At 37.1% G+C, this 18,090-nt stretch overlaps 1 protein-coding gene across 1 annotated transcript in view; it reads left to right on the top strand.

Annotated features, from left to right (window-relative positions):
- LOC133049983 (multidrug resistance-associated protein 1-like) overlaps positions 1-18,090 on the top strand; it is a 91,802-nt gene that overhangs the window by 57,548 nt on the left and 16,164 nt on the right. Inside the window, exons 17-20 of the mRNA XM_061134052.1 lie at positions 6,896-6,956; positions 7,443-7,662; positions 13,362-13,516; positions 15,149-15,304. Coding sequence (XP_060990035.1) covers positions 6,896-6,956; positions 7,443-7,662; positions 13,362-13,516; positions 15,149-15,304 — 592 coding nt within the window. The remainder of the gene's footprint in view (positions 1-6,895; positions 6,957-7,442; positions 7,663-13,361; positions 13,517-15,148; positions 15,305-18,090) is intronic.

Raw genomic sequence — 18,090 nt, 5'->3', positions numbered from 1 at the left:
TTACTGAAAGCTGCCTGGCATCAAAGTTGCTAATGTTGAGAGCTGGAATGAACTACAGAGAAATGAATACTTTAGGATCTAATAGCTCAGAACTTTGTAGTTTCAACCTTGAATTGTTCTAAAGGATTGATAATCCTATGAATGTGTGTATGATGCAGATGCTGCAGATTGGAGCTTTGTGTGTATACCAGGTTTAGATGAGTAGGTAAACTAAATTATTCCTCTTTGATCCTGAAGACCTTGGACTGCTTCTTTTTTTTTGGCTAGGTATTGTCATCCAGTCTCATGACTTTAGTTACCTTTACTCCAAGTTTCTATCTCCAGCCCAACCTGTCCTCTGAACCCCAGAGGTGGACCCTCCTCTTGGACATCTAATCTCAGCTCATGGCAACACTGTTCTTCCAGTTACTTAGATAAAAATATCTTGCAATCACCCTTGACCTCTTTCTTTTTCCACATCCAATCCATCATCAAATCCCCATTGACTCTATCTTCAAAGTAGATCCAATAACCCAGAATTCAAACACTACTCATCAATTTCACAGTTACCCTTTTTCCAAATCACTGTCATTTCTCACTTGAATTATTGTAATTGTCTTCTTATGAGTCTTCCTGCCAACAGCCTGTCCATGCACTGTCTGTTCACAACCTACATCAAGTGGCTTGTTTTACAGATATGAGTCAGATCATACCAGTCTTCTGCCCCAAATCTCCAAAGGTTCACATCTCAGAGTGAAATCCCAAGTCTTTACAAGGGCCTGTTAAGGGCTTCCTAGGTGGTGCTAGTGGTAAATAACCCACCTGCCAATGCAGGTAGATGTAAGAGATGTGGGTTCCATCTTGGGTCAGGAAGATCCCCTGGAGGAGGGCATGGCAACCCATTCCAGTACTCTTGCCTGGAGAATCCCACAGACAGAGGAGCTTGGCAAGCTACAGTCCACGGGGTCACAAAGAGTCAGACACAACTGAAGCAATTTAGCATGCACATATGCTTAAAGCCTTGGAGGACCTGAACCTGTTTATCTTTCTGATCTCAGAACCTCCTAAAGCTCATTTCACTATTCTGTTCCAGCAGCCCTGACTCTGTTATTCCTGGGCAATCAGACATGCTCCTTCCCTGGGATCCCACTGGTTAGGGCATATTTCTCCCAGATATCCATATGGCTTATGCTCTCCCACCTTCTGCAAGTCTTTCCTCAAGTGTCACCTCATCAATGAAGACTTGTTCAACCACCCTATTTTATATCACAGTATTTCCTATCTTTTCTCTGCTTTTCTCCCCATAATTTTTATTAATTACCTGCATAGTAGAAAATGTATTTGCTTGTATTTTGTCCTTCTCTTACCTCTAGGTTGTAAGCTTTATAAGAGCAGGGATTTTTGTCTTTTTGTTCTCTGTTACTGCCATCTAAATAACACATTTCAACTAAACACTCAATAGCTTGTAACCTGGTGTTCAATAAGCATTTTGAATGGATGAATAAATAACTAGAGACTGAAAGAACACTCAGGGAACTTTAAACTATCATTTTATTTTTTCTTACCATTATAACAGTGTTTCATTTATATGAGTGCAATTTCTAAGGGTCTCCAAGAAAAGCAAATCCACTGAAGTGGAAACACTGAAGCAGACTTTGAAATTTCTGTGCTGTGGCATTTGTACGCATCTCTGGATCATAGTTTTCATTTGTGTATAGTCTCACCATACACTCAATAAGTAGCTTGCTTTAAAGCTTAAAAGTGAAAAAGTAATAATTATTGTTGTAAACATAATTGTACCCTTTCCTCTATAGTAAATCATTTTCCTTATTTATAAGTCATCTTTAGTTATATTTAAATTGAACCTCTCAAAGTTTTGGTGGACCACTTTTGCATAATTTTTGCAAAATTTTTCCTTGAAAAAAGCACCCCAGTCCTTATAGAGGTTTGTTTACAGATCTGGTTTCTAAACATTTATCGAGTTATGGAGGCTCAAACAGAAACCAGCTTACTGAAAGTTACTTCTTCAGTAAAGATCACATCAAAAAAGATTACCTCATTGTACTATGGCACATTCATGTCAACACAGCCTGGCCTCAAACTTACTTTTTAATGACTGTAATAAAAGTGTTATTGGAGGTCCCTGAATCCTCCATACCATTTTTATGTTGTCTGTGAGAGATCAGAGATTTATTTTCATTTCTCCAAAATATGTGCATTTCTTTACATACTTCCATGTATTTCTTACTTTACGACTTTCTATACAATCCTTAGTCTAGCTTTCGTTTTTTAATCTGCTTTACTTTTCGGTAAGATAACATTATATGGAGAAAATTTTCCTGACTTTTAATCTAACTTGTATTTCTTAAACTTACTCAATTACTTCCAATTTGTGCAGAATTAAGATAGACTAGAGATTGGAAGATAGAAGGAAGTAATAGCGACAACAAAGACTCTCTAGAGTGGAACGTACTGAAATAGAACAATGAATCTTCCTTGTGGAAGGATTCTCAGGAAAACTGACTACCCATCAAGAGAAAAGGTGGAAAGGAATGTGGACCAAATAATGTTTGAGAGTCTCTCCCTTTGAAATTTAAGAATTAGAATTACTTTATGACGTTAGTTTTGTTTTCAAATAGGGACTAAAATAATAGGAACTGTTTCAACATTTTATTCTTCATTTTGTGGTTTAATTTTGTATGGTATATATTAATTATTTTATTTCCTTAAAATCCTTATTATTATCTTCCCTGAATAAAATGAACTGGAAATGCTATTTTAGTATCTAGACTGCCCCCTTCTGGCTTTCATGTCAGACTCTATTAATCACTTTAATCCTCCCATACATACTCTGTACTTTACAACTGTAGGCTCAGTTCAGGGATAATGGTTTCAGTATGTTAATTTTATATATTTTATACAAAAATATGCAGACCGGTATTGTGCCAACTTTCCCAAGGGTTTCTGAAGGACAGAACAAGACTCATTTGTAAAACTTCTCTACCAGCACAAAATAATTTGCTCTTTTAAAATTCAAATAAAACCTGTTATTCACAACAAAATGCCCTGGATCAAATGCAATATTTTCATGGAAAAAGGATAATTAACATTGCAGTTTGTAAAAATTGAAACTTTTGTGTAATATTCATTAAATTATTGGTCTTTGTTAGTTATGTCTAATTAGGATGCTTTAATTCCCTTTTAACAGTTGGGTTTCATAGCATTTTATATCCCACTACATTAAGAATTAATTTTTTGGCTTGACACCAATGCTAAATTTGCTTATCCAAACAGAAGCCATGCCAAGGGCTTGAAGGATGATGACAGTAATTAACCCAAATCATATACCAGGAGCTATTCCAATGAAAGTGTCTGTTAAATAGTGTATCTTTTTTTTTTGATGGTGAAACTGATCCGGCAAAGGGCATGTACCACGACCTCCCACAGAATGTTTCTTGACAGAAATGCCAAAGATGGGCAGGGAAAAACTATTGAACTGATCAAATAGCCATTTCTTATTATGATAAACAGAATGGAAAGCATGGAGAAATGGAGGCATGCATGTACCTCAGCTCAGAATTTCTAGAGGTCAGTTTGATATTTCATGTATCAAATGACTTAGAATTTAGCGGGTCTCATGCTCTTACGTCCCTACAAGGGACCATGAGAGATGTATAAACAGAATGAGCATTATAGCAATAGTAAAGTAGGAAAAATCTGCAACAGGCATAAGTTATGATTTTGTTCAACAAGTCTTAACTTAGTAAAAACATAAAATCTTACATTGCCATATGACAGAATAAAATGTTATTATAGAATGATATTTGAGGTTGGTTATATTTGTTGTTGTTCAGTCATTCAGTCGTGTCCAACTTTTTGTGACCCCATGGGCTACAGCATGCCAGGCTTCCCTGTCCTTCACCATCTCCTGGGGCTTGATTAAACTCATGTCCACTGAGTTGGTGATGCCATCCAATCATCTCATTCTCTGTCATCCCCTTCTACTCCTGCCTTCAATCTTTCCCAACATCAGGGTCTTTTCTAATGAGTTGGCTCTTCACATCAGTGGCCAAAGTATGGGAGCTTCAGCTTCAGCATCAGTCCTTCTGATGAATATTCAGGGTTGATTTCCTTTAGGATTGACTGGTTTGATCTTCTTGCTGTCCAAGGGACTCTCAAGAGTCTTCTCCAACACCACAGTTCAAAAACATCAATATTTTGGCTCTCAGCCTCCTTTATGGTCCAACTTTCACATTCATACATGACTACTGGAAAAACCATAGCTTTGACTGTACAGACCTTTGTTGGCAAAGTAATGTCTCTTCTTTTTATATTAAGTTGAAAAGACCACATATACATTTTAAAAAAAGTAAGACTGGTTAAGGAGCAACATTTGAATTATGACACCACACATTTTGGAGAAGGAAATAGCAACCCATTCTAGTGTTCTTTCCTGGAGAACCTCCTGGACAGAGGAGCCTAGCAGGCTACAGTCCGTGGAGTCACAAAGAGTCAGACAAGAAGACACACACACACACACACACACACACACCCACCCACATATAAAGACTCCAGCAGTACTCACAAGCACCTTAGCACCAGATATCTCTGGAATATAGCATTATGAGTATTTTTCTTCTGTTTCTATTCCTCTGTGTTTTTCTTCTTTCTCCTCCTTTGTCCTTGTTCTTCCTTGTGCTATTCAGTATTTTCCAAATATTTCTTCAGTAATACAATTCCAGAAGAATTGACAGCTCCTTGGTGACGGTTGGAAATGTGTCAAGATTGAGACAGAGGAAGTGTTTTGGCCAGAGTAAGCTTTAGAAGAGGTAAGAAATAACTGGTTCAGTGCAGGGTGGTTGAGATAAACAAGAAGAGATGAAGCAGATGGCAAGTAAGCTTTTTACTGTATGTATCTGGAGCTCAGAAAAGAGGTTTGGACTTGAGAAATCCATTTGAGAGTCACCCACAGAAAAGTTTGTTGAAACTGGGGTTGGAGGAGATTACTCAGAAGAGGGGCATACAAAAGGAATAATGACTAGAGCTGAGTGTCATGGAATATAAATGTTAAAAGAAGACAGAGAAACTAATGGAAACCTAGACAGGTGGAAGAAAACACAAAGGTATGATGGTAAGTCAAAGGAAACATATCTTAAACAAGGGGATAATCAATGATGTTAATTTCTATGAAGAGTTTAGGTGAGATAATTTTCGAAGTATCCCAAGAATACAGCAGTAAGTATTGTACTTATTTTATCAAGGCCCCACTGATGGAAACCCTTTCAACCAGGTGTTGGAAAGTTCAAGGAGAAAAGTTTGGCAGAAAAATATTTGGCTACAGAAGGAAGGCAGGAAGTAAGAGGGTAACAACACAGGAATGAGGGTGGAATCATTTTTGTGGTGATGGTATTAATTAAAAGATGAGAAAAATGTGTAGTTCTTTGTGGGCTGATGGGAAAGAGATGCTTGAAAGGAAGTAGATGAAGATTAAAAAAGAGAGAACAATTGAGGGTCTTAAAATTTGCCATGTGATAAAATGATCCCTTGCATCATTCCTTTAAAGATGGGTTTCCAGAGGGGGAATCTTACAATCTGCATTTTTATCAAGCACTATCAAGTGACTCATCAGCAGGAAAGTATGGAAACAATTATGGTTAATGGATGTCTTTTGAGGAAATGGGCAGAATGTGATTCATATCATAAGGTTATCCTTGGATCTGAGGAGAGAACTATCTTTGCTTTTTATAGGAGAAAGTCAGAAGAGGCAGAGTGGAGATGCAGGTAAATGTAGAAGTGTGGCGACTGACATCCCTGTCTGCTTTGACTTTCTCCATCAGATAGGATGTGAAGGCCCCTTCTGAGAGATGCAAGAATTTCTAGGCACTATGAAAACCCACATGGAAGGAAGATACTAATTTATGGTGGAGCCAGTTTGCAAGGCTTTATGATCTTTTGAAGTAGCAGCCCACAGATAGGGAGCAAGTGTGATCAGGACTGGCTTGTGAGTTTTAATGTTGAAACTTAATAGAAAGAAAAGGAAAATGATTAAAGTTTAGAATACCACCACCATTTGGGTGAAATGTAATCATGGAGTACAGGCTGAATAATGAAAAGATTCAAGACAGGACATAGATGTGCTTAGTCCTGAGAGTTTTCCTAAACGTGGGACAGTCGATGCTAAAACCAGGGAGACCCCAGGTAGAACAGGATCATCAATCATCCTAGGGAGCATGGATGATAGAAACTTGCATTTTTAAACTGAGAGTCTCGATAGAATAAGAACCAAATATAGTGAGACTAACTGAATGTACAATTTAGAAACAGAAGAGGCTACATTATGGCCAGAGGCTGAAATAATTAGAGTTGGGTTTTCAAAGGTGGATTAGTTCCAGGTAATAAGATTCATGGTTTATGGTCATGAAAGTTGATGGCCAATGTAGCATACAGCTGACAGACTCTAAAAGTATGAAGGTCATGAAGTTGAGAAGAGATTGAGTTTAATACAGTTGTCCTTGTCAGCTATGCCATCCCCTAGAATGGTGGCAGAATGAGGTGGCATGAATTAGCTTGATGCTAGTCTTCTGGTAGGACAGGAGGCAAGGACCTGAGGAGTCACAGATTATGGTACAGCCGGATGGAATTAGTTTAAACCATCTAGGAGTTTGGCTCAAGTTTGAAGGATAATTTTCTAGAAGAAACAATGAAAAAATCAGGCAATATACCCTGGCTCTAAAATATGTGGGGTATGGAAGAATAAACAATTTCCTTTCCAGAAGATTAAAGAAACAAAGTTAGGTTGCTGTTAATGAAGCAGATGAATATGCAAAAAAAGGGATTAAGAATGTATAACTTTTAAAAACTGTTGGGTTGATCTAAAAATCTAAAGGAAAAAAAGAACATTGTCTTGCTTTATCAGGCCCTTATTGGATCAAAGAAAACAGTTCTCAGTGAGAAAAGAAAAGATTCCTGTTGGTGGGGTAAGTACCAGAATAACTAGTGTTATTTGTTACCAACCACTCCCATGTAAGTTTTATTAACAAATGCCATCTATTTTTTTATTGAATTTGAAGGGAGTTGCTATATAATATTTTGGAGAAATTAAAGTAAATGAGCTATCGGACATTAGAGTGATGTTTAATTATTTAGCTATGTATATTCTTATTTACTAAAGATATTTAGCTATGTATATTTCACTATGTATATTCTTGTTAGTGATAGTAGCTAGCATTATTTGAGCACTTATTTTTAAGTCTTCAGGACTGTGCAGGTACTTTGCTTATTCTTAAAAGGTGGCTACTATTATTGTTCCAATTTATAAATGAGTAATCTGAAGATTAGAGGAGTTAATAATTTGACTCAAAGTCATAAAGCTTAGAATATATCACAGTAGGTTTAAATCTAGCTTTTAGTATGACTTTTAATTACAGTAATTTATCATTTTTTAAAAACAATTTTGCTTTTAGGTGAAGTTTTCAGTCATTCTGAAGTATCTTCAAGCCTTCGGCTGGCTCTGGGTGTGGCTGAATGTGGCCACTTGCCTGGGGCAGAATTTGCTGGGAACTGGACAGAATCTCTGGCTTAGTACCTGGGCAAAAGAAGCAAAGCACATGAATGATTTCACAGAATGGAAGCAAATAAGAAGCAATAAATTAAGCATCTATGGATTACTGGGATTAATGCAAGGTTAAAAAAAAATTCTAGCTTTTTTTTTTTTCAGTTGCTTTTCTTTTCTTTTTCTAACCTAACTGATCTGGACGCAAGCATAAGGCATGTTGTTTGTTTTTTTTTTTTTTAATCTACACCATAATATTCAGATACCTTGGGATAATTCAAATACATATATTTTTAATTCATCATATTTGAGAGAGTAAACAGAAACTTGTATGTGTCAAGTTTCTACATGACCCATACTAAAAAATTTGTCTCATTTAATCTTGCTAATAAGTATTTAGAAAGGTGTCATTATCCCCATTTTACAGCTGAGAAAATGGAGGTTTATCTGTTAAGTCATTCAGGACTCAAAGTCTTGACTACAGGGCCATTCACCGTAGGTGGGAAGCTTGTGACTGATGTGAAGATCAGTCAGTGAGTCTGTTAAAAACTGCATTGTAAGTGAAGTTTACTACTACATGGCAAGCAGTATTTGTATAAAATAGCATAAGACGACACTGGGAGGATTTAGAGCAGGGGAAAGCTATATTTGGTTGAGAAATTAAGATAATTCCCAAGGCAGAGTTGGCATTTGAGGCAACACTGAAAAGATGGATTGAGTTTTGTCAGAGATCACAGAGAAGGGGAGGTGAGAGATGCAGAGAAAGATGTTCAGAAAGACGGATAGGAAAGGTGAGGGGGATAGAGGCACAGCTGAGGATGCCAGTCTGAGTCATCTTCAGGTAAGTGATGGGGCAGTAGAGGAACAGAAAGGTAGTTTGAAAATGTGTTAAAGATGATGGTTGAAAAGGCAAGTGTAAAACTTTGGGGAAAACATGACAGAATTCGGAATTATTTTTCAGAGTATGAATAAATTTGGTGTGATGAAAAAACAGATGGATTTTTATTGGAGGGACTAAAGTCAGAGACCAGGGAGAAGTTGGGATCAGTAGAGATAAAATTAATCAAGTATTTTCAGGCGTCTAGATGAGAGATAAACTAGTACAAAAAGGTCTCTTATCTGATCCATCTCCTTGTCACTAAAAGCATCTAGTCCAGTGCTAACCAATGGGTAGGGAATGGAATAAGACTAAATAAAGCATGAATGGAGGAAGGGTCAGAGAACTGCAGTGGGGTTGGAGAAAAGGGGTGGATAGCAAAGACATTGCGGTGAAAAGATATATAAAATTTGTTGTGTGTAAGAAGAGAGCATCACTTGGGATTTTGAAGTTCGAGTCATTGGGAAAACAATGAAGACAAAATTAAAGAAACCAGTGGGGAAGAGTCTTAAGTGATAGAACAGAGAAATTATGAATTCAATTTGGAACACCTTTAGTGGGAAGTGTGGATATATTTTTCTGCTGTTTTTCCCCCCAGTAAGCAAAGTAGATTCACACTGTCCTTCAAAGAAGTTAAGTGATTTGAAAGAGGAAGAAGAAAGATTCTCAAAAGTGTAGTACTCAAAAGTACAGAACCATTAAAGGAAAGGTTTTTTAAATTAGAGACAATCTTTGTGTATTTATAAGGAGAAAAGAGGATAACGTGAAGGAGAGCAATAAATAAGAAATAACAAATCAGCTACATAGAAGTCTTGCTATCTAAGGATATGCATCAGGGAAAACAGAAAGAATACATGCTTTTGGTAACAGAAAATGAGGATAACATTTAAAAGTATGTGACTCAAGGCCTTGCTTTGTTTTCTACTCTCCTATCTTATTTTTTTTATTATGTCCCCATAGTACTAGCTATAAGTATCTCCATGGAAAGTAAACAAATATTTTGAGGCAAATTTATGCTTGTTTTGTCATTCTGTTACACCCATTGGGAAAAGAGTTTTTATGTTAATAACTAAAATGAGATTCAGAGACTTGGAATGTGCTTGGTTCTAAACCAGTGAGTCAAGTTTATTGGCTTGTGGTTTGCAACTCAATGAGGTGAAGGTAGATTTAGAGATATAGCAATAGAATGCTGAGCAGCAAAAGAAATATCCCATATACATCTCTATACCTGTGTCTATCATCATATATAGGAGAGTTAAACTCATACCAACCTACTGAGCTCATGTTACAGTTTTAAGGGAGATTCAGTATCCTTTGGAGAATATTTTAAGTGACCAAATACTGTTATTTTCCTATACTAAGCAAGGTATGCAAGTTTAGTATTCAAAATTTTACTCATTTACTTTAACTGTCAGGAGGTGTAAAAAGTATTTTGTAATGAAAGTAACAGATTATATACAATTTAATCAAAAAGGTTTTTTCATGACTGGATTTTTATTTTTTACATTTAAAAATTTAAAGGTTTGACTTACTATTAAATGTAACTGTTATAAATTTTAAATTATTTCATAAGAAGTGAAACTCTATAATTTCTGATTTTATTAGTGGTCCACAGCTGCATCCTCTGGAACCTGACCCAATCAAAAGCAGGCTGTATTCACTGATATCATAAAAGCTTACATTACTTTTTGAGCTTTAAAGCATAAATAGCACTTTCACATGTTAATACCAGAGGCCTGGTATGAATAATATAGAAGGCTAACGTTCAAACAAAACTGGAGTACTGAAGCAGAAAATACTGCATCTATATTTTATAACAATGATAACGATCCTACCTTATCTTCTGAAAAAGAAATAGCCCTAAACATTTTATTTCTGGTTCTCAGCTATGGGCTGAATCTCTAGAACACTCTGGACATCCCTAATCGATTGTGTTTTATGCCCCCTTGTTAGGAACTTCTTTTCCAGCCCAATGTGTAAAATATAGACACCTTATTTTCAAAGTGGAGTGTTTAAGGAGTACACCGCTACTTCCTGTTTGAGATGAATGAGTGGATCATTTACTTTACTTACCTCGCAGAATTCCACTGAAATGGCAGTGAAGAAATCCAAACGTAAAGGGTTCAGGGGATTTCACAATGATGAATTTCGACATAAGCGATTATACTGATAATCAAGGTAGAAGAACCTGTAACCAGGAACAAATACTAGATGAAGCTGTAAAACATACTAAGTGGTTCAGTCTATCCACTGGGGAAACACAAGTACAAGGAGTAAGATTAAGTAGCATAGAAATAATCCAAGTGGTTCACTAGAGCTTTGTTCTGGCCTGCCAGCCTCTCCTACAACCCCCGCCTGATCCCCAGCACTATTCATGTATTATTATATACCGGCTGGCCCAGTAGGAGTACAATGAAAACTAGGAGTTGATGCTTAAATAGAAAATGAAGGTTACTAGTGTGTGTGACATATATTAAAGATGGCCTCTTTATGTGGCTTTTGAAGAAGTTCCAACCTGCATGTCTAAATCACCATATCAGACTTGCAGTGTCACACCCACTTACGTGGAACTTCCATTCAGAGGAGAGAAATGTTGGGGGAAATTAATCTATACGCTGGCACACCAAGTACCTCTTGATTAAGCATGTCTTAATTATTATTTTATATATTATTTTTATTAAATATTAATAATTAATGTATATGCTTGGTACACCAAGTACCTCTTGATTAAGCATGTCTTTATCTCGCATGTTTAAACTGGTCATGATGGATGGTCATGCATTTTAATCAAGTGAACAGTATAAATAAGAGCTAACAAATAGAACAGTGGAACCAAGAAAGTAAAATACTCATACTCGCTCAGTATATAAGAGAAGCTTAAAATATCTAACTAATATAGATATTCAAATGGCAGAAGCAGAGCAAGTTCAGAATGTGCTGAAATAAGGTCAATCTAAGAGCAAGAAGGTTCTTAAAAATTTTAAAGAATTTAAAGAGGTTGTACAAGTGTGAGGAGATAAATTGGAGGAGATAGTCCCAGATGTACAGCATCAGAAACAGATGGCAAATGATAAATAAGGAGAAATTAGAGTAACAATCCAGGATGTTCAACATCCCTATAGTAAGACTTTCAGTAAATGCAGATAGAAATTATCAAATATATAATATGTAACAGCATTTTCTGGAATTGAGGAAAATTGAAGCCTGTCCCCACAAATGTTCCAGTTTAGAGCAGAAATACAGGGGGTTCCAAGATAGTACTTTGTGTTGCAAGAGGAGGGGGCAAAAGAGGATAAAAGAAATAATAGAATGTCTGATGAGTTCGAATATATTCAAAAGAATTTTGCTGACTATTGAACTGTTTGGGAATAGATGAGTTCTTGTTGCATAGAAAAATAGTGGTACAAGCATTGTAAATGTAGTGAACTTCATGAATATTATGTTTAGTGGTAATGTAAACACTGAATATTTGAGGGGGAAAAGGGCAACAACCTATTTTTAGAAGGGCTAGAAAGTGTGGGGTATTGAGGTAGGAAAATAATAGGAAATATTTAAGAGTAAGAAATTATTTAACAGTCATGTGTGATGTTATTTAAACTAGAACTAGCTAAAATAATTTGAGGTGGTCAGGGTCAACTATTTTTGTTTTGCTTTGTTTTACACATTATACCTGTAAGAATCATGTTGCCAACACACTTTTATTAACAATTTTATATAGTAGAGATCAACAAAGTAATTGTGTATCCCAGAAGACTCAAAAGCAAATGTCTCAGATAACATGAAAGTTTATTGATGCCTCAAAGGGAGAAGTCCAGGCACAAGTCTTTAACCTCACTTGATCCAGGGGGCTCAAACTAAGTATCCACTACTCTTTATCAGTTCTACTCATTTTCCTTATTGGCTTAATCCTTAAGCTTCACATGGTGATGGAGATGTTATCTTTCAAAGAATTGCCCTCCATAGAAACCCAGGAAATTACTCTCCTTGAAACAACTGAGTTACATATCCATCTTTGAATCAATCATTATAACCAAACATCTCTTCTTCCAACCTTACAAGTTCGCAAGTTGGCGATTCTTTGTCCTTTCATTTCTTCTTGCACACCTGGATAGCCCTTTTCTGAGCTTGCCTCTTTCTTGTTATATTCAGTATTTTGTCTAACACAGCTCGCAATCGTCAATAGATGCTGTTAACTGTTTTTTAACCTCTTCCACTAAAGCTACATGTTGATTATATTTTCTGACTTTTTAGTTTGTCAAGAACAACCCTTCCACCAACCACATCTCTGTAGCTTGACAGACCAAAAAGTTTTATTCCTCACTCACACCACTCGTGCATTGTTGATTAGGAATGGGATTTTTTCTGATTCTAGAGCCCAAGTTGGAAAAGCAACCCGACTTTTTTTTTTTTTTTAAACTTTGGCAGGCACTGTGCAAAGGGAATAGGAGCTTTAGCAGATCTGACTCCAACAATTAAATGCTCTAATCTGGAAGTATCATGTGTTGTTTCTCCCTCAATGTATTGTTCAGAACTATTTCTTTGGTGTCTCCAATCACAAGGGGGCCAAAAAGTATAATTCTACCATGGACCTAAAAGCTAGGAGACCTGAAACTATTTGCCTAGTAGCACCAGTGACTACCATTGTCCCTCAAGACATTATAAAGTTAATAGGTTGCTAAAATTCTATCCACCTGCTTGATCTCATCTTCAGAGCATTTCTCTAGAAGCTATGCTCAAAAATAAGAGAGCCCTGCTCTGATACCCCATCAGAGCATCTGTATTTATTTTCAGCGTGCCATGTACATTTATGCTTAGTTTGGTCCAGAGTTACACATTCTGAAGTTTGATACTTGAGTTTTCCATTAAAAATAAATTCTATGATATGCAATTTCTTGAGTGTTAAAAATTGAAGTTGAAGCTGTTAACATGTCCCTGATAGCAATTTGTGTTTAGGTCTCTGTGTGTGCTCTGGAGCTTATGTAGTCACCAGGGGATCCTTGGCTGCCTCTCGAGTTTTGCATGCTCAGCTATTGGACAATGTGCTGCATCTCCCACTCCAGTTTTTTGAAACCAATCCCATAGGCCAGGTCATCAGTAGGTTCACCAAGGTAAGGAAACCCAATCTTATTAGATAGCATATGTAAATAAATGATGACCCACATTTAGTACTTTGTAATCTCATTTGTGAAAAGTATCATTCTCAAAAAATGAGATTATGTTCAGTGTAGATTTCATTGTTTAATTTCTAATTCTTGGGACATTCCTAATTGATGTATAACAGAGTCACATCTCACACACAGAATTAAAACTCTTAAAAATTGTTGAAAGAATCCAAGAAGTGCATGTGCTGTGGTGTCTATAGCTCCAATTCTTACACACATTTAGTTTGAGAATCAGTGGTTCAGACTGAGAAGGGGAAGAATATGTAAGTCTATATTGAGATATCTGGATTTTAAGCATTGTACCTTTTAAAAAATATCTTTCTTTCTTTCTTTATGTGGCTGCATTGGGTCTAAGTTGCACTGTGCAAGATTTTGCATCGCAGCCCACAGACTCTCTAGTTGAGGCAAGTGAACTCCCTAGTTACGGCACACAGGCTTATTTGCTGCATGGCATGTGGGACCTTAGTTTCCTAACCCTAACCCTGACCACATCCCCTGCATTGCAAAGTGAATTCTTAAGCACTGGACCATCAGGAAAGTCCCTAAGCATGCTTGCTGCTGCTGCTGCTAAGTCGCTTCAGTCGTGTCCGACTCTGTGCGACCCCATAGATGGCAGCCCACCAGGCTCCCCCATCCCTGAGATTCTCCAGGCAAGAACACTGGAGTGGGTTGCCATTTCCTTCTCCAGTGCATGAAAGTGAAAAGTGAAAGTGAAGTTGCTCAGTTGTATCCAACTCTTCGTGACCCCCTGGACTGCAGCCCACCAGGCTCCTCCGTCCATGGGATTCTCCAGGCAAGAATACTGGAGTGGGTTGCCATTGAAAATACTTTAAAAAAAACCTTTTAAAAAAACTATCAACTCACTAATAACAAATGAGGAATGGATGGAGGTTCCCAGAATGTCTCTGCTTACCTATAGGGTTTTACCCATTGTGTTTACAACTAAGTACTTTTAATTGCACGGTCCAGTAAAATATTATGCAAACCACATACGTAATTTAAAATTTTCTAGTAGCAACAATAGAAAATGAAAAAGAAACAGTTGAAATAATTATTTATAATAGTATATCTTAATATGTAGAGTACCTGACACCGAATATCTGAATATCTGAAACATTAATGTGTAATAAATGTAAAAATATTAATTGCATATTTTGATTTTTTATTCTTACAAAATCTTCAGAATCTGATTTGTGTTACAGACTTCAGTTATATCTCAATTTGCAGTAGCCACATTTCAAGTACTCAGTAGCCATATATTTGCTAGTGGCTCCTGTATTAGACTGTGCATAACCATAACCTTAAAATATGGCAGTCGTATAAATCAAGTGTCACATAGTTGTGATTGGGAAATGCAGACTGCTTGATCATAAACATCTTGGGACTATAAAACCCTCTTAATTGTTATAACTGAAAAATCTGTGGGGGTGAGTTGAAAAGGGCAAAAGTCATTTAAGATTCAGATTGTCACTTTTGGGTAAATGGTTTTATTTTTACACTGAATGATATATGTCTTCCTCCCCTCATTTTAAACCATGAAAAGTTAAAAATAAAGTGATCTGATGTCAAATTTTTCAGGATATGTTTATAATTGATATGCGTTTCCATTACTACATTCGGACCTGGGTGAATTGTACCCTGGATGTTATTGGAACAGTTTTGGTCATTGTGGGAGCTTTGCCACTCTTCATTCTGGGGGTTATTCCCTTGGTTTTCCTTTATTTCACTATACAGGTAAGTTCATGGATTTGTATGTTTTAATAACTTCCAAGTTCACAGTCAAATGCTAGTTGGGCTTCCCTAATGGCTCAGATGGTTAGGAATCTGAGGAAGAAGAGAAAGGAAGAGGATTGGGTAGGAAGTCTTGGACTGCAGAACAGTTTCATAAGAGGTTTGGTTGAATGAATGGGAAGTCCACAACCAACATTGCCCATTGATGCTCCCATGTGACCTCTGAATGAATCTGTTTTAACACTCCTTCCATGCTGAGTCATTTTCTGGGAGCCACCTGAGGGAAAAGTGGTCTCCACTCTAAAATAGGAGTGGATTTGGAGAGGCAGCAGCCATGCTCTCAGCCAGCAATGTAGCCTGCAACAGGGGAACTGAGTTGTGCATTTTTATGGCCACCACAAAACCTAGGTGTTATTTACATTTTAGCAGAAAGTCAATTTGCCTGAAGATTCAAGAGAGAAACAAGTATTCCCTTTTGCCCTGTTACCCTGCTATCAAGAAACTATTGCTGGAAGTACTAAACAGATCTCTCATGATAGCTGTACACCTTTATATTCTAATTAAAATGTAGTCAGCCAATTTGAATTCCAAGATAATGTCACTGGGAGGCTATAGTGTAAAAACAAAATTTCTTAGCATTTGTTTAAATTAAATATAATAGTGTTTTGAGGCTCTTTATATGAAAGGATGCAGTTCTTGTAGTTTAATGTTTTCTCAAAACCCAGATTTTAAAATTCTTATTGGAGTTCAGTTTGTCCAAATCAAGCTGTTAATCATTTGCTCATTTCTACATGTCTACTATCATTATTGTTCCTATTTCTTATGATGCCCCTCTTCTCTCTGCCACCTGGATCTTACTTACCCTTTATGCATAGGTTATATTCTACTTTCTGTGTGAAGCATTCTCTACCAAAACCGTGCAAAGATATGACTTATAAAGGTATTACGGACTTATTATACTATATTATTATAGTATATTATTGTATTATGCTATATTATTTTGTAGGCTGTTTTGTTTTTGTTTTATTTTTTAGTGGACCTAAAATTGTCTCCTCAATAAGACTGTAAGTTCTCTGGGACATAAACTATGTTTTATAGTTTAGAAAATAACCAAGAAGTTGATGAATGATGTTGAGAATCAATTGTATCTGCTTAAAAAACCAAAAACAACAAAACGTATCACAAGTGAAAATTTTGTGGTTGATGCAGTATAATAGGGTGACTAGGAATGAAAAAGAGTCTAGAAACCAAGTTTTGTGAAGGGGAACTTAGTAGGTTGAGCCCCAAACATAGACTCAGGAGCCTCAAATTGTAGTCACTTTCTTGACTCCTGTGCTTCGTATATCACTTCCCTTTCCAATCTTCATTTCTTTCACCTGTAAGATAAGAAGTTTGCTTTAGATCAGTGCTAAGTGCGATCCCTGGACCCATGGACCTATTGAATCAGAATCTCCAATTGTACCTCTTCTTTTAAAAATATCATATTTTGCAAGCAAGTATGTATAATTTTTATTTATCATACTCTAACAGAGCTGGGGTGGGGGGGATGAGGAATCTCTCAGGTTGGGGCCCAGAAATCTGTGTTTTATAATCCTTTGGTAATTTCTGCTGAAGTATGAGGAGCATTAATCTAGATCAAAGGTTCTTAAGCTCAGAGCTCTGTATAATTTTATGGAGAGACTCCAGGGCTTCAACAATTCATTGAACTTCTATGAAATTCTCTTTGGGACAATCTCTTAAGTCCCCTGGCAGGCTCAGAATGCCATCATCCTTTGTATTCTACAGAACACGTAGCATAGAGCAGAGCTTGTAAACTCCAAGATGACAGACCACATGTGGCTTCAGATATGTTTTCACTTAGCTAGCTCAATGTTTTTACCAAAATGAAGACATTTTTAAAATCAGGAATTTTACATAAAAGATTTTCCTGAAAGAAATTGTAAGATACGGCAACTCTTTATTTTCACTTCCCAGTTTGTAGCAACTGTTTGGGGCTGATGAATGATGGTCCAATTAACTCAGGCTTACTCCTTCTAGCTCTCCACAATCCACTTATTCCAATTGTCCAGAGGGGAAGCACTGATTATAATTGTGGCCATATTGAAATTTTTTAGTGGAAAAAATTTTCCATAATTATAGTTAGGTATAGGTGGCTCAGATGGTAAAGAGTTTGCCTATAATGCAAGAGACCTGGGTTTGATCCCTGGGTCAGGAAGACCTCATGCAGAAGGGAATGGCAATATTGCCCAGTGTTGTCACCTGGAAAACTCTTAAGGACAGAGGAGCCTGGTGGGCTACAGTCCATGGGATTGCAAAGAGTTGGACATGACTGAGCGACTGAACACATTCACTATCACAAAAATATTATTGTTTGTACACTTGGTAGGCTTCCTTCATTTAATGGGTTAACCACCTAGCCATGCTTTCAGCTATTTAACATAGACCTTTTTCCACAGTAGGTACTCAATAGGGGTTGTTTGAGAGCATTCAGTTCAGTTCAGTTCAGTTCAGTTCAGTCGCTCAGTCGTGTCCGGCTCTTTGCGACCCCATGAATTGCAGCACACCAGGCCTCCCTGTCCATCACCAACTCCCGGAGTTGACTCAAACTCATGCCCATCGAGTCAGTGATGCCATCCAACCATCTCATCCTCTGTCGTCCCCTCCTCCTCCTGCCCCCAATCCCTCCCAGCATCAGGGTCTTTTCCAATGAGTCAACTGTTCGCATGAGGTGGCCAAAGTACTGGAGTTTCAGCTTCAGCATCAGTCCTTCCAATGAACACCCAGGACTG

The sequence above is a fragment of the Dama dama genome, chromosome 31, assembly GCF_033118175.1.
Source record: "Dama dama isolate Ldn47 chromosome 31, ASM3311817v1, whole genome shotgun sequence".
Lineage (NCBI taxonomy): Eukaryota > Metazoa > Chordata > Mammalia > Artiodactyla > Cervidae > Dama > Dama dama.
Note: the sequence above shows the minus strand (reverse complement) of the source record. Positions and strands in the feature narration are given on the sequence as shown.